Genomic DNA, 26350 nt, shown 5'->3' on the forward strand with positions numbered 1-26350 from the left:
CCTCGGTAACCGATAGGTCACAGTGTAATGCCCTGGTGAATGCACCATATGGGCATGTCCTTACGATGCGGTAGCTCTTTACGATGGCATTCGTTGGATCACGGTGTGGTCGCGTATGATTCGCGATAAGATCAGTTCTCTGTTTCCCTATGCATGGAGGAGCATCCAGGGGTGGTTTTTTTTTCCTCTGTAAATGTAGTTTCGTAGTTGTTGAATTATTATTATGCCGAGAGAACAGATGATGTTTACCAGAACATGACGAAATGTAGAGGAATGATGTAGTTTTTAAAGAACGAAAGGATCACTAGTCGGAATTAATGTCACTTCTGGTAAAGGTTTATGTATACTAAAAATAATATTATAAAAATAGGTTTTTTTCTACAATAAACGTAAACAATATCAAAGATAAAAGGAGTTCTATTCACATGCATTATTGAACAACGATTTTAATGATTTTAAATGAAAAAAAAACCCTTATGGCTGGTGATGCACATCTGCTATGAAGCGACCTAAACGTATCAATGTACGTTATTTGTTTTCGTTTTATTTTCTTGTTTTTATATATCAACGATGGCTAGAAAACAGAAGCTAGGTGCAACAGAAAAGGGTAGAGATGTCCCCTACTATTTGTTTAATGGTGGTTCGATTGATTATGGTAGCTACAATTAGATGCCCCAGAATTGTAGAAGAATCAGCAATATCCGGTCGTACTGTTTTTGTACCGTTCCTTTATTGTGACAGAATTAAAATCTCATTAATGCACCATATATGGGACTTTTATCATCATGATAAGTTGTTTTGCGGTAGATAACCCTTGTGGTACCAACCGTTCTGCAGCTAATGATGTTTGTATGTAAAACATTTCACTGGAGAATAGGAAAACTGCTTTTAATTTAAATAAACTATTCCGCAACATACGGGCAGTTTACACATGTTTTGTTGTTTTCAACAGACACCAAATTGACAAATTAAATCCTTGTTTGTAATTGATTTAATTTTATTTCGATTGTTTTAAATCAGATTGAGTTTTCTGTGTGCTTTGTTACTTTATTACTTGGTATAACTATTTCAAAACTATTCTTCTTAAATAAAAACGGTTATGGCACTTAAATTTATGCAGGATTGTACTGCATCTTTTAGTTTAAATGGCTAAGAAAGAAACTTTATTGTTGCTATAAAAGGGAACAAAACGAAATGTAAAAGAAATTCTCTGGATAGCAACAAAAAAAAAGTCGGCCAAATGTTGTTAAACGTCCAAGGATGAAATACTGCAGAACACCAATAAACACTTGTGCCCCCTTTGCAATATGGTGCACTTGCCGTCAGCCATTTCATTGAAGTGGATGACTTTTACGATCTGTCAATAAATAATCAATTATGCGCTTGTTACGTGTCCCATTTCCTATCTCAATTCCTAGTTCTTGCTTCCAGCACTAGTTGCGACTCTTGCCTAGGCTTATCGGGGTATAATTTTTTTTTTTGCTTTTAAACAAAATATTGTTAGCGCACTCTGGACGATCAAGTTTGAAATCCATACTGCAGGTGTCGATAGTCACAATTCACGTGGAGACGCTACACACCATACCAACAACAACCGACAAACTGGCACTGCACTGTTCTTCGTTTCTGCTTCTTTCTCAAGATCGTTCTGGACAGGGAAACGATCGTTCGTTGGTTTTCGCTTTGTCAGAATGTTCGCATGGACGACAGCATTGTAGCGAATGTAAACAGAAGGCAAAGGAAAGGAACACACGACGAATACAAAATAACAACAAAAACCTCGAAGAATATTTCCACAGAGCACCTGCTGTCAGTTCCGAACAACGTGATGGAGCTTCTAGAAGTGAATTACTTTCCAAGTGGTCCTTAACGCATAGTTTATATTCTTGAATCCACATGTTCCTTTTGTGCATATGCAGAATCCTAGAAGGGTTATTACACAGTTGTGTAGCTTGCTTGCCAAATATTGACTGTCGTCAAACGTCAACACAATTTGCAACATCAACATCAAGGACGTAATTCGAATGCTGAACCAGGATATCCTTCTGCAAAGGGAAGCGTACATGCTTTTCTTCTTCGCGCTGGGGGCAAATAGGTTAACCCGCATTGCGTTTATTGTTACCGCGCAGCAAGCGATGGCTTCATGCTGGTAGTATGCTCGTGGTAAAAAGTGTAGCTGGAATAACTTCTCGAAAGCATGTCTAAAATTAACGTAAAAGTATGAAAACTGTTGTAATACACGGTTGTCTAAAGCTAACATACTAGAGTTGAAATTTCTTTTCGAATTCAGGCGTTCTTGTCAAGTTCAAGGCCATAAGAGAACAATTAAAAGCTGTTTTTAAAATGTACGCTTGAAACGCAGACCATGACCCTTTCGCAAGGGCTTCGAAGTTGTACATATCCGGTTGATGGTCCACCTTGGAAGAACGACTATTAAGCTCCAATGCTCATACCCGTATCAAAAGGATAGAGAAAATCATGCGACGATTTTTTACACTTCCGTTGCTTTTTTCTTATCAAGATGCTTGACTTCCTTCGTGACGTCCTAATGCTATGATGCACTGTGTTGCTTGTTATAATTGGTCAGATGCGCAATGTCCAAACTTAGGGTGCGTAACTATGTGTGTAAAGGTATGGGAATCGAGCATGGGTGTACCGACTTCACAGCTACTTTCCCATGGAAGTGACAGGTTGACTTCCGTACGCACGATTGCTCGCTTGTACAGTCCTCCGCGAAAGTATTACCGGTTATTAATTTTTTTTTTAAATGTGTTTCTATTCATAGGTTTCATTTCAGATCAGAATGTTGAAGTGGACGGTTACAAAGCGTTCGGAAGCTAACGCAAAAAATGTGCTTCCACAAGGCAAAATGTTGTTGCAGCAGAGACACCATGCAAGACGTTCGTTGGGCGCGTTAAGTGAGCGTTTGGCGACTGTCACTACTGACGGCACTGTAGTGAATGGTGGATCGAGGAATAAGAAGGTGCGTCGATCACTGGGAGGCTCGATCCATGAGGTTTGTGCAAACTACGACAAAGAAAATCAGTGTATCACTTCGACGCCACATCCGGGAGTAGGACGCACTGTTGGCTCGCCTTACTCCATGGCATTGCGTGATGTTAGCAACATTACACCGAACACTACACCATGTCGTCCATCAAACACAACGCCGCAGAGTCGCAAACGGGCATTAGCAGTTTCACCAGTGTCGGGTGTACTTAAGCGAAAAGAACACGTGGACAGTGCACGTGAAACATACGCTACGACGCTACCCACCTTCGACATCGAGTATTCGCCGTGTGGAGTGAAGGATGTTCCGTTCCTGGCACTTCGCGGACTGGGACTGACAGAATTCGACAAACCTGGACGATACTTTCCTACCGATGAGGAGGGGCCCTCTGCTAAGCGTGTAAAAACTTTCATTAAACCGTTGTCACTTGTCGATGACCTTCCTTTGCAACCTACGGAGGATAAATTGAACCCATGTTTAACTCCGCTATCATCGCGGTTGTCTGAATTGCGGTTTAATAAAATAAATTTCAAACGACCTCTCTCGGTGGGCAAAACGATCAATAGTTTGCCTCAGCCAGCGCCGCCACCTCCACCACCGTCGTCCACTGAAAACATGGAGGAGTCCGAACTGTCTCTTAATTCTTCGGAAATGGGTGATCTAACGCTCGACAAGATGATTGACGCCATACTGGAAAGCGCCAAGAAGGACAGCAGATGGGCAACGCCACGCCCGAAACGATCGTTGAGTGTGAAATCAAAACAATCGAAAGGATCTTCACCCACCTACACGCCCGCGGACGATCCGGCTGCTGATTTGTATCTTGAACAACGGTGTCATCCTCGGATGTGTCGGCAGGACGGAGAAACGACAATCATCCTCGAAGAAACGGCTAGCCAGATCAACGAAAGAGAGGTGAAAACTCCTGACACTAAGCAAGAACCGCAACGCACGGTGTCTGCAAGCGCCGCGAAGGTAGACTACTTTCGCCAATCTCTGAACAAAGTCGTGGCGGCTAGCCCTCTTGATGCGGCGTGTCACTTGCGACGCCAGAAGGCGGTACGAAGAAAGCACAAGCTCGAAACTGTTGGCAATAGTGCAAAAGTGGGCACGCAACAGAATGAAGCTACTACACTCGAGGAATGTCAGACGGCAAGTCCCGAAACACCGTACATGCTTTGCAATCAGTCGAAGCTCAGCCTGCTGAATATGATGCAAACTCCGGTTCGCGATGATCCACTAAGGCTGGAACCAGAAAATCCATCACACCATATCTTATCGGCAAACGCAACACCCGACATTCGCTCCATAGATTTGCAGGGCACTTCAACTCCAACCGGAGGATCGATCGAGAAGAGTCGCAAATGTTTGACCTTTTCCCCTACGCTCAGTGAGGATTCGATAGAAAAACGGCGTTCAGTAGCATCGTCTACGAATTCAAGATGTTTCAGAACGAGCACGTTAACAGGATCTGCGATCGGTACTGGTGTCTGGCGAGGCACACTAGAGCTTAACATTTATCTTGAGCAGGACCGGCGACTGCACGTACACGGTGAGTGGTGTATGGTATGGCATCGTTGACGCCGTTTTAGTTTTTTAAACATTTCCGTGCAACTACCACGTGCTTTTTACTATAACATTTCGCTATGCCTTGGTTTTCTCCGCAGTTATCCGTTGTAAGGACCTTCAGCGTAATACTTCCACTAGTAGCACTGCCGGAAGTAATGCTATTAATGCGTACGTCAAGGTGGCACTGATAAGCCAGACAGGCTCTCAAACTTCTCAAATGGATATAGGCTTTCAACGAACCACTGTACACAGGAACTCGAGCAATCCATGCTACGATCAGCGCTTCCAGTTCGAAACTCATCCAAATGACGAGCGCCGTATACAGCTAGCCGTGTGGCATCGCGACCGAGAGTACAAGTAAGTATAACGAATTGCAGTAGAATTGTAGCGCGTAAAGCTTTCACAGTGTGTGATCCTGTTGGACTAGTAGCCAGCGAACGAATGGGCAAAGGCAAAACGTTCGTCGGCATTCAGCTCGTTTCACAAACAACGGAGAAATGTATCTCTCATACGCTACCGTTCTCTCGGCTCTCCTGTGGCTGCACTTTTGCGCATGTGTCCGCTTGCAGTATTCGGGATTCGTATGCGTGGTCCTAGTTTTCGGGCCTTTGCAATCGGTGTCGCTGTTGCTTATGCGGCAGGCCGTACATTTGGATACAGTTCAAATTCAGCTCCCGGGTACATTCCAGTCCGTTCTGTGTGCTCTCCGCCCAGCAAATACTGGGAACCTACCGAGCTAGTGCTTTCCAAAACGTTTCTTTTGTAAATGGCCCCGTTAGCCATTCCCAGTGATGCCAGTTGAACAAAGGTGCAATATTGTAAACGACTAGGTGAGCCACTTAGTGTCGCGAAGAAAATGTAGTACTTCTGCACATCGCTGGAACAACAGTAAGGACACAGTTGCGGATGTAGTTGTTGTTCCTTTGGTGATTGTTTTGATAGTGTGTGTGCGCGTGAAGCACAAAGTAAGCCTAGCAAGATTGCTGCTCTAACGCAAAAGCTGGTGTGCTGCAATGTCCATGGGCAAAACCTTGATATTTTATATGCTTAAATGTACTTAAACTGTGCAGAACTGTGTCTTGGGGATGTGCTAGTAAAAAATCTTTAGTGTTTTTCAACGTTGACAATATATATTTTTTGACGCTGCAGGTCAACAAAGCAACAGTGTTTTACAAATGAATGAAAAACTGCGACACGAATGTGCTCAAGTGTCGGTTGAACAAGCGTGTGATTATGGTTATTATGGTTTGCGAGTGTAGCGAATGTAGCCATCCACTTGAAGAGGAACTTCCGTGACAGAAAACATCACAGTATTGTACGGAATTTTTGATTTTTAATGTATTAGATTATAACAAATAAAAGTGTGTGTTACATTTAACGCTACCACGATAAAAGCATCAATTATACTAAATTTCAAAGGCGCTTGCGCTTTTGGTCCCGCGTGCTTGACTGTGGAAAAGTGTGACTGTGTAAGTGGAAGTATGTGGCTACTTGAGCGAGTATAAAAACCCAGTTTTATGTAATCGTCAGAGAAAAAGTAGATCAAGACTGTGAATATTGTGAGGATGGTATGTTGCGAGATAATGAAACGTTGCCGTACAACCGTACAATACGTCATCCATAATTCAATCGCATATCAAAGCAGGCTTAATCAGAAGGAAAGGAAATTCGTCAAAACTTTGGCAATTGCTTTAAAAATATTGTATAGCAGATATGGCATATAAATGCGTTAAGAAAACACCTTTAAATATTGAAAAGAGTGTCCAAAAATTGATAGCCGGCAATTTCATAAATCAAATATTAAACTAAAAATGTGTATAATTAGGTATTAAGAAGACTGTATTTGGGCAGTTTGTAGAATGATAATCTAAGCAAATATTCGTTTCTTACATAATATATGTCACGCTGTTGAATTAGATTAATTGGACCTTGCAAACATTGTGGTCAGATTAGATTTTTTGTTTTGTTTTTGGTAACATGATTCATTAGAGCAATATTCAAATTTGTAACAATCGTGATCTAGAACTATATAGCTGTGCGATGGGAAAATGCGATGACCTTTCAACACGTCAGCTGCCTGCCGGCAACGTTGCCGGCGAGTCGAATAAATTTTCAATTCTTTTAGAGCATAGACCCACACGTTTTGTGTGGGTCTCTTTCTGGCGTGTACTGCGAGACAATCTGAACCGGTGCCAATTAAATGAAAGCATCGAAACCAGCGTGCATACGTATTGCTTTCGATAGCTGCTTTAATTTCATTTCTTCACACTCTCATGTCATTATTTCGATTGTTAGCTTGTCAACAGCAAGTTTAAAGTCGTTATAATCAAGTTTAGGCTGAACTTGATGCGAACAGAAAACAAGCACACAAAAATGGATTTTTTAAATTTTGCAATGACCCATTTATCCGTTCGAGAATACACTGAAGAAAATACAAATTTTAAACAATGATTGGTGTAACTTTGTTGTTTGTTTTCTATAAAGATTTTTTTTTTGTGATTGTTAGCCATAATCTTTATCACTATCCCAGTAAATAGTAACATGCATACATATTTTCTAGTATCTACATTTGAACTATATTTAATAGTTTAAATTTAACAATGCTAGCATAATACTACCAAGGTTGTATCATTATCAGCATTTACTATAATTTACGTGCGAAATGCAAACCATGTAGCGATGGTAAATTAGATATTCTAGAAAGATTTCACAAATCATGTTCTGAGACATTAATACTAATTATTCCATTTTTTGTTTGCGTTTTCAGGCGAAGTGAATTTCTAGGATGCATGTCATTCCCAATAAAAAATGTTAATATACAGGTAAGAAATCTTGTAAAATAGTTACACAGCAGTTAAATGATTTGATGCACATGAAGCTAATCCGTTTGGAATGTTTATTGTTTTATATTATGCTAGGGCATTAATGGAACGTACCGTCTGCAGCCGCAATCCTGTCTGACGAATCCGACTACACCGATACAAGAAACAATGTGTGAAAATTCACAATCGAGCATGGAAGAACTAATGAATGCTGAAGATAGCAGTAGCGCAAAGGCCACTAGCACGGTTACCTCCACAACGGCGTCTTTGGTTGCTGGAGCTACTGCTGGAACCACTGGCCAAGCGGGGGGCGAACCAATCAGCCTCAGTAAAAAAGCAATTCACCAGCGCGATGCAGATGAGAATCTGTTTTTACGCTTTTTGGAACTTGACCCATCACCCGACGCATCGCTAGCGACCAGCACCGGCGTGGGCCAAACTACACCAGCTACGCCGCGCCGTAGCTCGATCGGTGCCGGTGCCGGTTCTCTGAAACCAATAACAGGATCAACGTCGTCCGGACGCACACCATTCACCATCACAAAGCGGTTGGCGAGAACGGGTGATCGAGGGTTCGGGTTTTCCATCGTTTGGACTCATCCACCCAGAGTGGAAAAGGTGGAAACAGGCCTGTCGGCGGATCGGGCAGGAATTTTGCCCGGTGATTATGTGGTGTTCGTCGATAAGCACAATGTGGTTACAATGCCCGAACAGGATGTGCTAAATCTTATACGCACGCAAGGCAACACGCTGCTGTTGGAGATTTTTCGACGTCCACAGTCGACGGGAGGCCTGCAGATACAGAATCGTACAAACGGTTTGCGCAACATGTCATCTGGACAGGCTCCGGTATTGAACCTTGGAGGAATCACAAACAGCACGGGGAACATTACTTCCCTCAACGTGTCGACCGGCGGTGCCCTGGCACACCCAGAAGACGGAGAGCCATTTGCAAGGACATCGCCGTCCCCTTTCGGTGTGGCACGATCATCCACAGCGTGTTCGAATATTTCGATTGAAACTGCTAAGCGAAAGCTTCATCTACCACAGGTCACCTTTAGTAAAGAGGTAGGTAAAGGTGTTCTCGTGTAGAGCAAAGCTGTTCATGGAGCAAAACCACATACAAAACGCACACTGTACGTCTTTCGTGTAGATCGTATTGAAGATGTTCCTGCTGTAAAACAGCGAACGCCATCAACGAATGATGCGTGACAAACATATGCAAATATTTTGTTGAACACGTTAATACAATCATTGCCACAATTGGATAAGAAAGTTGTTTGTAAACATTGAGCTGCTAAACTTACCGGCTTGTCCGACGCGCATTTACACATCAGGCAATGATCCTTAAGGCTTTACTTTTGTAAGATTAGAATAGGAGCAATGTGAATCACGCAGTTCACATTTGACGTCATGAGACAATGTTGGAAATATACGCTTTATAATTTTTAGGGCACAGATTCAGTGAACAAGGTATGGGCGAACCTTGTGAATTGCCGCATGCACGTTCGCAGATGCCACTTTGAGAGCATGCAATACAACCAATGGCGATTGTTATGGATTCTAGGTGTACAATTATAATGTTGTGTCCCGTCGTTGGCGGATAGTTGTAATCAGACTTTTTTTAGCTTATTTAGTTCACTTGCGATATTTGATGTCGACCATTACGGAAATTCAAAAATTACTGCCATCGGTTTCGAGTTGACTGATTTATGTGTGGAAAATTGCAATATTTAGGTAACATGCGCTAGTTTGTTTTAGTCACGTTGTTGTCATCAAACACGTGCGACGAGACACAATGTCAAACCAAACATCGACATTGTGCTCGTGATCCGCTAAGCGAATAGCGCCCAAGTGCATCTATTTGGTTGTACGTTGGTGTAAACACCGACAAGCTTTAGAAGGTGAAAAAAGAATCAAAATTATCATTTAATTTAGCTTTTCGTTTATTACGGGTATCGTTTTTTTTTTGTGAAAAATTCCTTTAGATTAAAATCACGAAACCGATGGTGGAAACAAGGCCAGATGTAGTAGAATAGTTGCAAGCGTGTTGTTCGTAGTTAGGAACTCGTTAAAAGAAATTTTGTTTTTACCAATTTCCATAATTTGGTATCGTCCAAAATCAATATTTTAAGCTAGTTCGCTTAAATGTGTCTGAAGAGTACGAGCTTTTGTTTTCACAGCAAAACATATGTTCCAATTTGTTCGAATTGGACCAGTTTCAGCAAAAATGATTGATGTCAAAGGTTGAAATAGAAACTAATGAATTGCTACATATTTCTAAACTATTATGTTCGGTGGCGTTTAACAACGATTTCAGTTTAAAGGTTCCAGCGTAAATCGATGCTCGATATCGAAATTGTCTTGTCCAACCGAGGTTGTGCTGGCCTGCTGTACTGGCTCACAATTTACTAGACACACACACTTTGATATCGGTTCACTAATTTAACTCTATAAGTTTATGTTAAATATGTGTTTTTTAAGTTTATTCTTTCGCGGTTTAGAATGTTTTTTGTTTGTTCTGTTTTAGGTCAATTTAGTTTAGTATTTATTAGTTTCTGAGTATTAAATTATTCATTTTTAATCATTACTGAAAATAAAACAAAAATCTGTTACGCACATAATGATAGTGGTTTTAATTTACTTGTGACTTTTTGTAGATTTAAGCTTTAAACTTTTAGTTCATTCTTTGCGTTCCGTTATGTTTTATGTTTGACACATGTTTTACACATCTGGAAAATTATGTTACTTTGAAACACATAATGCGTTTCTTTGCCTGTCATACTTTTTGTTATACTCGAACTCTACGAGAACCATCTACGTGTTTGATTCAGGTGGACTTGGATCCTTTATGGAAAATACGGTCCCTCAGCCGAAAGGTAATGATGTTGGTATTTCTCTCGGCAGAACCAGGCATCGATTCCCATTCCCCCGCGCACATGGCTTTGCAGGTACAGAAAAAACGACTAACGAAAGACACAGAAATAGTAGACTAAAAAAGAAGATCTGGTTGGAATTCAGGGAAGCAAACATGTATCGTCATATGTTTTTTTTAGTACCTATTCACCACTGCTTTTTGGCATGGATTCTTTTATTGCAGTTTAATAGTTTGAGTAAAGTAAATAGTTAGGGGGTTTTGTTTATGTTGCTTGTGCGTGTTTACCCGTGTCTGTGGCCACCAGTACGAATACCAGCACCGAAACCAGCTTGCACTGCGCCTCCCAGAGGTCCTTGTATACGCAGTCCTGCTCCAAAACCACCCTGAGACCTTCCGCATCCTCCAGCACGAGCACCTCCAAGCCCGGCTCCGATTCCGGCCTGTATACTTCCTCCGAGGGGACCCTGCACTCGAATACCGGCACCAACACCAGCGACTGGGATGGCACGACCAAAGCCTGCACCCAAGCCAGCCTGAATTCCTCCACCAAGTGGTCCACGAATGCCAATACCAAATCCAAATCCACCGCGCAATCCATGATGACCACCGAATTCCTCCGACGAGTGACGGCGTCTGATGCAGCCACGACCGCCACCATTGTTCGAAGGAGGTGCGGGCGTCTGTTGCACGGGAATAGCTGGCGGCTGGGTTGAGGTAGTTGTCGTAGCAGTGGTGGTTGATATTTGCTGCAGAATTTGCTGTGTCAATGTCAGGAGGCTTTGGTTGTTGGACGTGATCAAGACGAACTGTCCATTAATGTTAATTATAATTGAGATGGATATTGAGCCACCATTAGTCGCGGCAGTGGTTGTTCCAGCATTGGAGGAAACTGTTGTTGTGGTTGTCGCTGCGGCCGCTGCAGTTGTCGTAGTTAAAGGAGACGCAGTAGTGGTCGTTGTCGTCGTAGTTGTCACGGGCACCACGGTGGAGGTCGTCGTCGTTGCAGCAGCAGTAGTAGTTGTGGCTGCACTGTTAAGACTTTGAATGATCGCTGCAATTGTGGCAGTATCAGCAGCATTAACAGTAAGGATCGCTGGAGAAATAGAAAAGCAATCTCAATGTTAGAATTCTGATAAAAGGATATTTTAAAAGCAGTAATCGCCTGAAAGCGGTGCTCGGTTTTTATTCGGTAGGACTGATACTTACATCCGCCAATGTTGAACGTTACTGTGCTTCCAGAAGATGGAGCAGCGGTGGTAGTGGTGGTCATTGCAACGGTGGTCGATGATGCAGCCAGGATAGCGTTGATAGCATTGATAGTGGCTTGATCATTGGCAGATATGGTGATGATGCCTGTTGGAAAAGGATGGTTATTAGCTTCCAGTCATGAAAAAGGTTCGCAGTGGGTTTTAAGACGTACTTCCATTAATGTTGAATGTCACAGTTCCTGTAGGAGCGGATGTAACAGTGGTTGTTGCAGCAATGGTAGTTGGAGCAGCTGTAGTCGTAGTTGGAATAATAGTTGTGATTGGTAGAACCGTGGTGGTGGTTGCCGCCACGGTAGTGGTTGGAGCCGCCGTGGTAGTGGTTGGTGCAGCTGTGGTAGTGGTTGGAGCCGCCGTGGTAGTGGTTGGTGCAGCTGTGGTAGTGGTTGGTGCAGCTGTGGTAGTGGTTGGTGCAGCCGTGGTAGTGGTTGGTGCAGCTGTGGTAGTGGTTGGTGCAGCCGTGGTAGTGGTTGGGGCTGCCGTCGTAGTAGTTGGTACTGTTGTGGCCGCGGTCGTAGCAGCAACGGTGGTGGTGGTAGCACCTCCACCTCCAGCGAGTAGACCGGTACCAAGAAGACCATCGGTTGCACCGATTCCTGTACCAAGTAATCCACTGGTTGTAGCTGTTCCAGAACCTAGCAATCCGGTACCAAGAAGACCACCGGTAGTTCCTAAGCCAGTGCCCAACAATCCGCTTGTAGTAGCGGTTCCGAGTAATCCTGTGCCAAGAAGACCGTCCGTAGCACCAAGACCCGTTCCAAGAAGCCCACTGGTAGTTCCGGTACCAAGCACTCCGGTGCCAAGAAGGCCATCGGTGGCTCCTAGACCCGTTCCTAACAGTCCATTGGTAGTTGCGGTTCCTAGCAATCCAGTGCCCAGTAGGCCATCGGTAGCGCCAATTCCCGTTCCTAGCAGTCCACTTGTGGTTGCAGTACCAAGCACTCCGGTGCCAAGAAGGCCATCGGTGGCTCCTATGCCCGTTCCTAACAGTCCGCTGGTAGTTGCGGTTCCTAGCAATCCAGTGCCCAGCAAGCCATCGGTAGCTCCAAGTCCGGTTCCTAGTAATCCACTCGTAGTTCCACTGCCTAGAATACCAGTTCCTAGCAAACCGCTGGTCGCTCCGACACCAGTACCAAGCAATCCTCCTCCACCACCAAGCAGTTGTGGCTTGGCTTGTAGTGGAACTAAAACTCCCAGCAAGATGAATGTCAAAGTTAGTCGCATGTTTCCTAAGTCCGTTCGTTCGGTCCGATTGTTGGTTGCGTAAGAAACCGTCGGAAGTAACGGTCTTCGGGTATAAGGAAACAAAGTTAGTTCGTACTGAGTGTCGGTTAAAACAATTTCATCGCTTTTTATACGAAACCTCCAACGCGCCGCGACTTGAAGCGATATGGACCAAACAAATACGCCATTATGCTTAGAAATGTTCCAATGCTAACGATTGTATAGTTGTGACGTTTAAGTAAGCGCTTACAAAGGACTGTTTGTGGATGCGTAAATATGGGGGTAGGAAGAATAGCAGAAAAGAGTGTTAGTAGAAATGGGATAGCAAACCAAACTTGTTAGTAATCAAATTCTGTAACAGCAGATTTTCAGCAGAGTTTTTTTTTGCCACTACGCGCACGTGTTCTTTTTGGAGCAGGTCGCCACAAACCTGCTTATTTGGAATTTTTAGTTTGGACTGTAACTTTTTTTTACTATGATCCCACTATCGGAAAGCCGAATGATTTAAATGTTCACATATTCTGAAAAATGTAAATTCCATCCATACCGTCCCCACTTTGTTGTGAGGACTGACTATCCAACTACGTGGTATCGGGAAGTCTAGTAAGCCATTCGATCGCCTGCGTGACCTAACGTTGGTCGTTGAGTCAAGAAAAAGAATATCTTGAAAGCTGAAAAGCTAGAGCGCAACATTGTTTCTCAACAACAATTTTTTTTTCGTTTATTTATATAGGCTTTGAGTCTTAGAGACTACATTCGCCTCTCTACTGTATAAAAAAAAGGTTTGATCTAATACAAAACTATTGTAGGTGTATCTTAAATATTATGGAAAACTATTGCGATTATGGCATATGGTATCGAATAAGTTTAAACTATTGCCTAAATTTCTCTATATAAATGACTGTTTCGTAAAAATCGAATAAGTCGGTTCTGCTGAAGTTTGTCGAGTGATAGAATTGTCGTGTAATCGGTGTCTAGTTGGCAGGTGGCTCGGTGTGTCGTGTATCCATGGCAATCGGTGAGGATGTGGTGGACGGTGATGTCAACACCACAGAAGATGCAGAGTGGAGGACTTGATTTTTCTAGGAGATAGGAGTGTGTAAGACGGGTATGACCTATACGAAGGCGGGAAAGGACTCGTTGGATGTGGCTGGATTCGGTATCTTCCTATGAAGAGGTGTTGTGCTTGATGGGACGAAGTTTGTTGCTGAGGTCTACGTTGTGCCAGGTGGTGTTCCAGTGTTGGGAGAGGAAAGCGTAATGATTGAAAAGTTCGCATATCCTGAAGGCTGTTCAAATCCCATCCGGACCGTCCTCACGTGGTGAGGACTGACTATCCAACCACGTGGTATCGTGGTAAGTCTAGTAAGCCATTCGATCACCTGCGTGACCTAACGGTCGTTGCGTCATGAAGAAGAATATCTTGAAAGCTGAAAAACTAGAGTGCAACATTGTTTCTCAACATCAATGTTACTGTCGAGAGCAGCAGCAATATACATTTAAAGCTATGTTTATAATAACGTTTAGTTTAGTATTTTCACACGATTCCTCATACGCCATCGTAGGAACCTGAAAACTTGAATAATTTATGCATCATTTCATCTGGTCTGATTCTCCTCTTTGCAGTCAATTGTCCAGCAATATCCTGACGACCATCGTCGGAAGTTCCTCTATCAGTTGATTAGTCGTGAGCAGCATTTTATAAATGCCATCAACTTTGGCATTGAGCGATTTGTCAATCCACTACGCGAACGAAAAGACTTAATCTCACCGAACGATCACAAAATCCTGTTTCAAAATATTGACGAGGTTCGTTTCGTACCGTTCAATGAACTGATGGTTTGATGGTTTAATAATCTGTGTACGTACGTTTTGTTTTGTCCGCATCCAGCTATCTCGCATTTCGGAAGATATACTGGAGCAAATAATACAGGATGAGACCGAACCACAAATCCATTTCGCTTCCCGCGTTTATTTATCCAAAAGCACAGCACTTTGTGCCGCTTACCGGAAGTATTGCAATGGACTGAAGAAAGCTGATTGTGTATTGGTAAGTTTGCTGTACCGCTGCGCGTTCGAAGCATGATTACGCAGTCTTACTCCTCGTTTTCTCGATCTTCTGCAGGTCAACAAGTCAAGAAATTCGAACTGTGATTTTATGAAATTCATTACGGAGCCACCGGTACCAAGGAAACGTCCAGATCTAACTACATTCATACATCGACCGCTGCAGCATTTTAGGGAAATTTTAAAATTAGTGCAAATGATAGCGTCCCATTGTCGTGTAGATAGTGAAGAACATAATAATTTCAACAGTATCATTAGCGAATTACAGGTAAGCTTAAAGCAGTGGCACAATCGTACGCACAAGATCGCATTGTAAGATGGCGTTGATCATTACAGGCCGCGTACCGTGAAATAACCGTTGGCGGAGGACTTATGGAACCGATCGGCGAGGGACGTCCGTTACTAACACTGCAGGATCTAGAGGCCCGAATGGTGTTCACGAAATGCAAACCATTCCAGTTGGCGTCCCATGGACGGCAGTGGATTTTTGGTGCGTATCAAAGATATCAAATCGATATTGGAAGGTGTTGACGTACTCTTTTGGTACAGGTGGAGATCTGTCACGCGTTGAGGGACGCTCTATAAAGCCGTACTGGACACTGCTGTTTAGTGACATCCTGCTGTTTGCTAAAGTGAGTCGAGACCGAGTGCTTTTTATCACCGAGGAACCGATAGCGTTGTCTACGATAACTGACTCTTGTTTCAATATTCGCAAAAAAGGTAAGGACCAAATGCTTTAAATAATTTCCTTTTTAGCAGAGCAGTGATTAATGTATTTTCCATTCCTGGTTGTGGTAACCGTTTATAGAGGACTGTTTTACATATTGAATACAATAGTTTCATAACTGTTTCCATGATTTTCATTCATATAACGAGGCAGTAAGCTATACACTAGATATCGACAGCTAAAAACGTTGTTGTTTCGCTCCTTCAGGGACCGAGTTTCGAATAACAGTTGATCCGAATGGCAGACAGATTGAGAGCCCAACAGTACATTGTGCGCCGGATCTAACCCGGACACCGAAAAAAAATTCCAAAAAACGCTACATTGTGCTTCGGGCACCATCGACAGAATTGAAAGCAGTCTGGCAGAATTTGTTAACTAGGCAAATGTGAGTATACGATCATCCATATGATAAATATTAATTTGTTTTTAAACCTGGTATCTGTTAATTCGTTCATTGAATAGCAGCTCCGTTGTTCTGATGCATTTAATTTATACGGTTTTGTTTTACTATCGTAATGGAACGTTATATTACAGCTTTTTAGTAAATGCCACTCTAGGCTCAACACCCATGAGCAGTCCTCTTGATTCCCCGGATATATTGCAATCGTTCGTACCAATAAGCGATATCGGAGCAACGGCTACATCGGCGTCATCGGTCAAGGTGCCATCGTTGGATGGCCTTCACCTAAAAAACCAACAGGTGTGTTCCCTAGGTTCATTACCATTAGCAACATATTGTCATAGTAATAGTAACATTAGCAATGCAAGCTTTCACAACGCTGCCACGACGGTGCTGAGTGGAATAGGAATTAGTAGTGGCAGGAAGCATTCGTCTTTGAGCGGGCGGAGTAATACAGTAGATAGTCGTAGTTATCGATCGTTAGCAACCGTTCAGGATTCCATATCCGAGCTACCGGAATTAATTTTACTTCAACATGGTACAAAGCATAACTCAGCGAACGAGACGGCCTCCAATTCCGTTGGCATAAACAAATCCGATGGTTCTATGGGTACAACTGCAACGGACGAGATCAATCAAAACTACCTAAACAATGCGGTTGCTGGTGGCGTTTCAAAAAACATTTCGAACGAGGATTTGCGCAACAACCAGACACCGGGTGCTGCCATGCCTCTCTCTACGAGAGATCGCATATTGCACAGTTTTTCACGTGGTTCGCGCGAGAACATGAGATCGATTGTCGAGTTTAGTCTCAGCTCTGTTGGCCGATCTTTTATCGACAATGGAGACGAATCGGACCAGGACGCACATTCGATGGTGCTGGAAGAAGAGTACCTTCCCACACCCGAGACACCACCGCCGAATGTATCGCCCTCGTCCTCCAATAAGATGTCCGATACTTTTTCGAACGATTTTAAGGAAATGATAATACCGCCCAGCGCCACCGTATCACCTATAGAGATAAACCATCGAAACAAAGCCAATGATTGCAGCAAATATCTGCTTGCCAGTGGGTACGGAGGATCCTGGGATCTGCTTGAGCTTGATCTGGACTTTCATCAGGTGAATTGCGATCCATCGTTCGGAAATGATGTTACAGAAACCGAATTTCTTGGCGACGATGATGATCCGTTTGGTATGCTTCCCACACAGCCCACCCCACCGAACCTTTTGGATTTGTAGTCAAAAGCGGATGATTTAGTTTTCCGCGAATATTGTGACTACTACCAGCGCTCGAAAGATGACTCGAATGGTGATAGACTATGTGAAAATCGGTGGTATAGCGCTGGTTCGATGTTGCAAGAAGAATTCGTAACGAATAAAAGGCAATAAGTGCTGCTGTTTGACAGTGTGTGCACCGCCGTCCATCCATGGGTGTTGTTTCACAGTCCATCATTTCACAGAAAATAGTTAATCGAACCAGAAATACGTCACGAAATTTAAAAGACTTTCATATACAACTATCAAAGATTGTTTCGATGAGAGTCGCATGTACAGCTTTGCCAAACATACTTTACCAACATGCAACGAATAACGATAGCAAGTATCTATTTACTGTTACACCTTTGAGCTAGAGTGTGTGAGTGTGTGCGTAGGTGTCCGTGTTAGTACTAAATGTTGCATTTGACATCATTTTGGCCATAGCAGTATAAGAACTCAGGTATCAGAAAGTCAATGTGAATGTTGGAGCAATTGTTGATGATTTAGGGTAAAGTTTACAAATTTTCTGAGTTACCGTTATGAGGCAAAGGCGCAAGGCAATGATCTGTCAATGATAAAAAAGGAAAATACTATGTGTTGAAGATGCTCAGATATGAAAAGAAAATGTTTCAAAATGTTAAGCAAATATTTGGAGAAAAGGGCATATTTTATTGAATTTATACAAAACAGATGTACGTTTGAGAGCTTGCGTTTTTCTTAAAAGGTTCTGCAATGCAGATTTGCACGACTTCATAAGGTTGGTTGAGTAGTTAGTTTATAAAGTGTGTCAGTTTGCTTCATTCGTATCTTGTTCGAATCGATAGGATAGAGCTGTATCCCATGGGAAAAATATTTTAAAATACAACGATGTTGTTAAAACGATGTCTAGGTAAATCTAGCAATTTTTTTTTCTTATTTAAGTAGACTATTTAACTATTTTATTGAGCATACACTTATTTATTTTCGGTAAACTACGTAATTTGATAGCAATTTTAAACTATAAAAAAACCGCTGTAGGATATGTAACGCATTTGTAGTACAGCTCGTGCAATCGTAGAACGCACTAATGGAGTTGGAAACTCGGTAGATAAAACAAAACAATCTCAACTTTATTACATTCGTAAAAGCGTTCCAAACACTGTATACTAATGCAATTACATGGCCGTGTGTGCTTTTCAAAGGAAAATGTATGTCCGCAAACGCAGGAATGTGAAGGATCTCGAGTAAATGTTGAAAAAACAAAACAAACAACAAAAAAACATCCAAGCACTTATTTATACGAATAATCTTTATTCATCAAGGGAATCTATAAGAAACATTTGTACAGCTATCTCAATTCAAGTAAATCATATTGATCGACAAGGCCAAGAATTATGCGAAAGTTATACGCGCAACGTTACTGTGAACTTGAGGTCGTAAGCATTAATCTAGACATACAAGGAAATCGATGATCGAAACCGTTATCAATAAGCAGCCATCCATAATGTGAGTGAAATAACAGAAGCTCCCAACGAGGGTAAAGTTTTTCTTTGATTGAACGCTTATGTTTGAATCGTATATGAAAAACGGTGGATGCAGTCGAGCTAGTCAGCTAGTCGATATCGTTTAAAAGGCAAAGGTTTACAAACAAAAGAGGAGAAAAATAAATACAATTTGTGTTCGAAAAATTAAACGCTTGTTAGTTTCATTCCATGTACAACAGGCTGTTTTCCTACAAAAGCCTCTACTGCTGACGTTCAAAAGTTGTGGTCAGTCCAAAATTTAAGAAGAAAAATAAATACTGCTTGTGGGAATCGAAGTACAATCAGTGCGCAACTTTTAAGAAATGTCCGGCAATGCTCGGGAAGCGGAATCTTAAGGAACACCATTCGTTGATTCTGATACGCAAAAATCAAACAATCATTCAATATGACTTCTAACCACGAGGTAACAGTGAGCGTAATCAAAGCTGTAAATCCAATGGCAACATATCCATTTCAAACCGGGCACAGCATTTCTCCATTGAAAGCCTTCGTGCTAAGCATAACCGGTAACTTTAACAAGCGTTAAATTTTTCCTACAAAATTGATTATTATTTTACCTTTCGTTATTATGTTCGTAAAGAAAAACCACCAACAACCTTACGGCCGTAAAGCTTGTACTGATCGACCGAACATTAAAACGTTCCGATCAGTCAACTCACAATCTGTGTTGTGTGTTGATAGTAATTTGCACAAGCATAGCACTTAGCATAGCGGATACATGTTTTAGAGTGTACAGTTTTTCGATTCAGATATATTTGACAAAATGCGCATGTAATGTCCTGTCTTAATTTTCGTCTCTTTTTCTCTCTTTTTCATATTTTGTTCACGTATTTTCTTACATTGCCCACGGTTGTTTGTTTGTGCTGCGATGCATCGTTCAGTCAAGACTGAGCAGAGTTCCGAAGCAAGTCGAAGAGCTTATCGATGAAAAGTGTAGAAAGCTCAATAAAACTGGTGTACCGCAGGGCAGCGCTCTACACTTGGCGCAGTGGATGAAAGGTCAGCTGAATAAACAGATCATCGAATCCGATCCTATAGATTCCGAACCCGAGCAGTTGGTAGAAGATTGGTCGGTGGAGCAAGTGACTAACCGATCGAAAGAACTAAACCTGGTCGATTCTGACGGAAGCCCGTACAGATCCGCTTCCCAATGCAATGGCGCTAGTAACGGGATGGTGACGAAAAATAACAGCACCGGCACCGCCAGTCAACCGCCAGCTGACGACAATTCCGCGTTCGAAGATGATGATGATAATAAGAGCGTTTCTAAGAGCACAACATCCGACAGTCAAGTAAGTATGCAAAGCAACTCGTAGCACTAACATGATTTCCGTATGCAAAACACCGATATGAATGGTTTCTGTTCTGTTCTTGTTGAGTAAGCGAGTATTTTGTTTTATGTATTTAATTACACATACAAGGCTAAAATGGGAGTAAAGTGATAGTTATGGTGTCGCGTGTTGGTACACAAAATGAGTAAATTATTTAGCTACAGCGAACGTCGTTTGTCCCATTCATGTTCGTAAAGGAACTAGATCCGGGTTTTGCAGCGAAGCAAGCAAACAGTATCAAACATAGAACAGGCAGGGTTGGGGCGGGGATGAGGACTCTTAACTGAGGCTAGGTGTGAGCAACTAATAACAATGGCTGATGCAATTTCTTGTATCCCGAGAATCGGGGTTTGTAGTTGCTCTCAGACCATTCGCATGATACGATTTTATATCAATGTTATGATTTCATGTCTTATCATCCCTGTAGTCGTATATTAACAATAACTTTACATTCATAATACGAATATCGGGGGTTCGGAATGGTAAATAATGGTTAGAATAAGCGAGGCAATAGAAATTAAATGAAAGCGATCAAAACAGTTCATTATTGGTTCAACAACCCTTAAGCTCAATCTCAATATGCTGATAACATCGCACATATGTTCTATTCTGAACGCAGATAACAGTGAGATCAAGCCCTTTAAGCAACAAGTTGGACACGATATCCATGTGCCGGCAGTGTTTGAAAAATTGCAAAAGCCGCTTAAACTCACCGAGCAGCAACTCTTTAACCGTGCAGCACAGCCACAGTACTACTCCTTCGAATCGTTGCTGTGTGTCAAACTCCACCACAGGCAGCAGCCTTAATAAAAGTCCAAATTCAATGTCAAGCGTGTCCTCGTCCAGCACGTTGACCATGCGTGGAAGAGCGGCGGCTCAGGAAGTTGATTGTTCGACCCAAGAAACGATGCCTGAAAGTACAGCCTGCTTCAAACAGGCGTCCAATATGGTTCAGGGGAAACAAACAGCGGACAACGTTCGACATCTTCAACTGTCGGTGAACGGCAACTATAAAACCATGTGCCAAACACCATGCCATTGCAAGTGCACGCCAAAGGATTTCGAAAAAAGTACCCTCAGTCCTGACGAGCTACTACACGAACGGGTTAAAATATTGGATAATGTTTGTGAAACAGGCGCCACCAATGTAACGATCCAGCAGGGTAAGGATAGTAGCAAGATGAATGGTTACCCGGCAAGCGCTAACCCTGCGTTGCGGGGACGAGTAGAGCACAACACCGGCAATCGGGAGGAAAGCAAAATAGAATTTAATAACAACGTGGACGATGACACCGAGTGGTCACTGATGGGGTTGATTGGTTTGGCTCAAATCAACCCGGCAGCATCCTTAGTACATATGGATCCCTTCGAAGCATTACCTACCATCGCTGTAGTACCACCGACACCGGACGCTTTGGGTAATGCGGCTGCGTATACACGGCAATCAGTGCCACCTTCACCATGGGCCACCATCGAAAGAAGCCAACTGCAGCTGGCCCCAAGCAATCTGTGCTCGACGCATGAGGGAACCCTCAGTGATGAATATTCACCGGATAATTCACCAGAAGACGAGATAGCCGAACCACCTTACCGTGCGTTAAATCCAGGTTTGAAGCGGTACGGAACTATATCGAGCCTGGAACGAGTGCCCTCGGAAGATACGGACGACAACAAGACATACTCCTCAGAGGAGGATTCTGAAAGTGGTATGTGCATACGGTAATTGTGTACCTGTCTTACACGTAATGCATATATATATATTTTCTAACATTTGCAGACATAAAAATAGTGACCAAAGAAGTATACGACAATAATACGCAAACGTTTCTGAACTGGACGACGAGAGCAGGTAACTTTATCGAGGAGTCTCGCGCCTTTATTGATCGATATCTTGGACGGCGTGACAACAGCACGGAGGAGGCAGAAGCAAACGATGACGATTGGGAAAAAGGTCGGGAAAAACGCACCGGCGAACAGCATGCTGCCGGCAGTGGTGGTGACGAGGAGGAAGCGATCGAAGGCGAAACATCGGCCACCTCTGGGGAGGAAGTTTGGGGCACACCTACCAGTGGGGGTGAAAATGACGATATGCAAATATTTGGAAGTATTGAGCAAACGCACTCGGTAAGTGTGCCATCGATCATGTTAATACAATGCAAATCGGGTTACATAAAATGGATTAAAACATTTCAACATTTCCTATTGACAACCAGTCTCCGACCAAGTCGTCTTCATCGTATACAGGCGACGATGACACTGAGCTAATGATGGATGAGCTACTGATGGCGCCTCCGATGACAGCTAGTGCTGTCCGTGGACTTCTCCCAAGGTACGTTCTAGCGCTAGCCATGTAGCACAACTAGGAAGCGGTTTTTAGACAATCTCCTCCAGTTCAGATGTGATCGTGTCCATGATTGATAGAACCATGCGTAGCACATCTTTTTTTATCGTTGGATTTAAACTGTTTGACCTATAAATAGTTTAGAATCCGTTTAATTCCGTTAAAATCCGTTAAACATAGTCAATAGAGTAAGACGGATAGCAAAAGGGTTGGAAAGATGTGATGTGAAGAACCGCCCTTCTAAGAGTGTGTTTTCGTTTGATTAGTATAGATGGTTTTCTTAATTCTTTCCCTAATCCATGCTGAAAAATATGTTTGCTAACTGTGAATACTTGCGGAACACTTGCGTTTGTTTGACCGATCGTCCGAAGTAGAAGAAAGCTTGAGCCACTGTTCGAAGAGGACAGTGAGAGCGCCGAGTCAGACGATGACAGTAAACCACTCAGCGGTCGAGATCACCAGGTAGGATATGGGTAGTACGTTATGTAAATTGTAGTCGTTTTTATTCTTTGAATGAGCATTATATGCCTCTGCTAGACTCTTTCCATTTACCAACTACGAGCATGGCGTATGGTTTTGGCGTTTACACACTTTTTTTTTTCTTCTTACTAATGCACGATAGCTTGTGGTTTCGCTACAGAATTATAAGAATACGCAGTTGTGTCGGTACTTTTGCTGATTACTATTTAGAAACGTTTGAATGAACTCGCATGATCTTTTTGCCTAGTTTAATTTGTATAATGTTAATAGAAATTAGCAATAAATAATTGTGAAGGTTTTTTTAGAAAGCGGTTAGTCAGCGTTTGCATAAATAGTTTACCCACCCATAGTCCGGCCACAGGAACTCATAGCTCCAATCTTGAATGTAGAAATATTGAACTATTTTTTTTTTTTTAATATTTCAACAGTAGAAAGCTAAAGCTTTAAATTCTGACCGTTTTCCCCCTTTTACACATAAACAAAGTAGAGAGTGAAGCATAAGCATTTGGTCATAGAAATATTAACATGAGACGTATGAAAATACCATCAGTTTGGTCAACATACACTGAGTCCTTTTGATTAGCTATTGCAGTTCCAGATATGAAAACCGGTCTGTGTGCGTGTTTCGGGGGGTGTGTATGTGTTTACGTCCTTAGCTCTAATTACTACGTTTGTTCGCTCGTTCGTTTGTTCGATTGCGTAGATATCTTATAATTAGCGGGTAATTTACTTTCGATAAATTGGCAGGGGCAAGCTTCGGCAAAAAATCCTCCGGTTTATGCGGATTTAAACGATTCCACCGGTACCGATTCGGTAAGTACGACGCCGTCATCGACCCCGCTGGCAGAGAAGAGCGAGACGATCAAGACTACCACTCCCGACGAAAACTATGGGAGTGCTGCTGACAGATGTTATGCATCTGTGCAGCTCCCGAACACCGGGACACGTTGTGCAAGCGATACCGGTCGTTTCGCCGACAAGGCAAATGTACCGATCGGGCTCAGTCCAAGGCTCGAGATGCGGTTGGCGCTGAATCACGACATTCTCGGCGACGAAGATCTCCTCACCTACAGTCCTGGGCCGGACCTGACGGCAATTCTCGGGCGCGACCTCTCCACATACCATCGGATGAGTGGGAAGGACATTATCATGAATCGTATCGTGACGCGCGTGAGCAGCTACATGAACATTCAGACGGCGGTGACGTCGACCCCGCCGCCGGCACCCAGCAAAGCGAGTGCGGTGGAACCCCACGGCTCCACGGGCAGCCCAGCTATGAAAAACGGAATGAGCTCATCATATCAGCAAAACAATTCAAAGATGGATACTCCTATACTTCATCGTCGAAAAGCTACCGCCCCAGCAGCTACCTGGAGCAGTTTTGGGTTTGCGGATCGAGGTAAGTGGCGCGCAGGCCAGCCATGTCCATGACTCTTGTGTGAAGCACTAAGTGCATGAAAACTGCTACCCCACAGAAGAAAGGACTCTGTCGGACCTGGAACGTTTGGCGAGGCGGGAGAAAGTTTACTGTATGACCCAGCTCAACCACAACGCATCTCAGCTGAAACGAGTAGCTAGCTTCAATACAACTACGAAACACACCAGTAAGCTGTAAGCATCCTTAACACATCCCTACACAACAGCGATAGGGTTTAAAGGATCTCTTCATGGAATTAATTTCAGGTTCAACTTTTTGTATCGACGCAACTCGGAAAACCAACTGGCCGGACTTTTCACTTCGAAGGATAGTGCGGAAGAAAGTTCCACCTGCCATTCCGACTCGAGCCGTTTGAATTCGCCCCGGAAGGAAACGGTGCGCATGTCTCTTTGTAGCTGCTTTTTTGCATACATATTGATACGATGCACTATGCTGTCCATTTTCTCTTTGTATCCTTTAGGTTAAGTCGCTTGATCGAAGGTTTTGGAAGCAGCTGAGCAAAAGGCGACGTGCCAGTTACCATGAAGAGCTCACAACGGGTGCATCATAAGCTGATGAGCAGTTTCCCTTCGATCGCCAGCATATTTGCAGTCGTGCACATGGGTGCTCGTTTTGATAATAGATTTTTTTTTTTGCGCTATCACTAGCTACTAGCTACTAGCACAGTCTGTACTGATCACTGTTGAAATAACGAGGATGTTTAGCTCGATTCCCACAAATCGATTAATCTGTCTCTGCAGCTGCATAGTGCACAACAAGTGTGTTTCACTATTGCAAAGAAGCAAAATTACAGTAGATTGAGCATACATACACCTACAGATGCAATTTGATTTCAACGGATATTTCCATACACCTAACAAACAATTTCTATGACAAGAAATCCAATAAATGGTAATCTTACATACTTTGGACCCTCGTCAAAATTGCTCCCATATTAGACATTAAAAAAAAAAAAATACATACCTGTAAATATGCACACATTTTAAAACATTCTAACCCTACCTTTGCATAGCTGCAAAGGTTTTTTGGAACCTTTGCAGCTATGCTATGATGCAATTAAATTTTAAAATAAGCCATTCAAAACAACCGATCCGTCAATGCAAAAGGTGAACGATTGATACTTTTCTTCTTTTGGCACCGCAACCTCAGGAGGTCTTGGGCCTGCCAGTTATGGCTTCCTTGACTTAATTTACCATAAGCTACGTCCAACGGTCTAGATGGGATGTGACGCTGGTTCTGCTGTGTGAAAGAGCAGCAGTCCAGTGAGCACTAGATCATCACTATACCTCCGGGTTGTACGGTTAATGATACAGGAAAGGATTTGGTTTTAAATGATTTCATACATAGATAGGGCTTGACAATCATTGATTGCAAAGTGTTATCAGTTTACACCTATATGACAAAATGTTTGCTCATTACTATATGGAAAATCATTCAGGAACACTGGTGAAAAAGTGTTTTACGAGCGTATTATTTCTCTATCTCAATATCAATGTTACGTCCAGCTAAATATGCACCATCCGCTCAAACGAGTATACTCTTTGAAACGATAGCCCGTCCGGATCCCTACTTACAGTACATAAGTTTGTTGTTTCGTTATGAATGTGATGTGATACCGTTAATGAATCGTATGATAGATTTACTGATTCATACACATGTTAGCAAGGAACAAGTTTACAATTGTTTCAGCAAACTTTCACCTCGTTTCTTTAATACCAGGGGCATAGTGTTCATGGGTTTTCTTTGGTTTGCAACATTCAACTACTTTAAATCGTATGCACCAATCGTTTCATACGCAAATCGTCGATATTAATATTACTATTTTAAACATTCACACAACATAACGAGTAGATTTGTGAGTTTGTGTGATACAATAACATATTTTCATACAATTTATAATATTTATGAAAGTGACATGCATTTCAGGTTTTGCTTTTCAATTTATTTATTTATCACTAGAACCAATGCTTAGCCTACAAGTAAAAGAGACTTGTAAGAAACAAACAGCGAAAGGG

At 42.6% G+C, this 26350-nt stretch overlaps 2 protein-coding genes across 2 annotated transcripts; one reads left to right on the forward strand and one right to left on the reverse strand.

The window, feature by feature from the left end:
* The first annotated feature begins 2803 nt into the window (after positions 1-2803).
* On the forward strand, positions 2804-24885 carry LOC126563486 (uncharacterized). Its single transcript, XM_050220131.1, has 20 exons — positions 2804-4562; positions 4678-4936; positions 7347-7401; positions 7498-8469; positions 14395-14577; positions 14660-14818; positions 14894-15103; positions 15172-15325; positions 15385-15555; positions 15770-15947; positions 16097-16262; positions 19627-20037; positions 20696-21782; positions 21854-22200; positions 22290-22405; positions 22792-22879; positions 23645-24296; positions 24373-24508; positions 24581-24710; positions 24796-24885. Exons 1-20 carry the CDS (start codon positions 2804-2806, stop codon positions 24883-24885), a joined length of 7323 nt encoding a protein of 2440 aa, XP_050076088.1.
* Positions 10561-12906, reverse strand: LOC126561807 (putative per-hexamer repeat protein 5). The gene is made up of 3 exons (XM_050218134.1): positions 11700-12906; positions 11486-11632; positions 10561-11372 (listed from the first exon to the last, which is right to left on the reverse strand). Exons 1-3 carry the CDS (start codon positions 12766-12768, stop codon positions 10561-10563), a joined length of 2028 nt encoding a protein of 675 aa, XP_050074091.1. The 5' UTR covers positions 12769-12906.
* Positions 24886-26350: the final 1465 nt, after the last annotated feature.

The sequence above is a fragment of the Anopheles maculipalpis genome, chromosome 3RL (assembly GCF_943734695.1).
Source record: "Anopheles maculipalpis chromosome 3RL, idAnoMacuDA_375_x, whole genome shotgun sequence".
Taxonomy (NCBI): domain Eukaryota; kingdom Metazoa; phylum Arthropoda; class Insecta; order Diptera; family Culicidae; genus Anopheles; species Anopheles maculipalpis.

Bases quoted from the DNA above. Each gene is read 5' to 3' on its own strand.
- LOC126561807 (XM_050218134.1), bottom strand. From the start codon at position 12,768: ATGCGACTAACTTTGACATTCATCTTGCTGGGAGTTTTAGTTCCACTA. The intron at 11,633-11,699 runs GTACGTCTTAAA...CTTTTCCAACAG, and splicing joins GACATTCAACATTAATGGAA to GCATCATCACCATATCTGCC. The intron at 11,373-11,485 runs GTAAGTATCAGT...CTATTTCTCCAG, and splicing joins AACGTTCAACATTGGCGGAT to CGATCCTTACTGTTAATGCT.
- LOC126563486 (XM_050220131.1), top strand. From the start codon at position 2,804: ATGTTGAAGTGGACGGTTACAAAGCGTTCGGAAGCTAACGCAAAAAAT. The intron at 8,470-14,394 runs GTAGGTAAAGGT...TCCTCTTTGCAG, and splicing joins AGGTCACCTTTAGTAAAGAG to TCAATTGTCCAGCAATATCC. The intron at 15,556-15,769 runs GTAAGGACCAAA...TCGCTCCTTCAG, and splicing joins TTTCAATATTCGCAAAAAAG to GGACCGAGTTTCGAATAACA.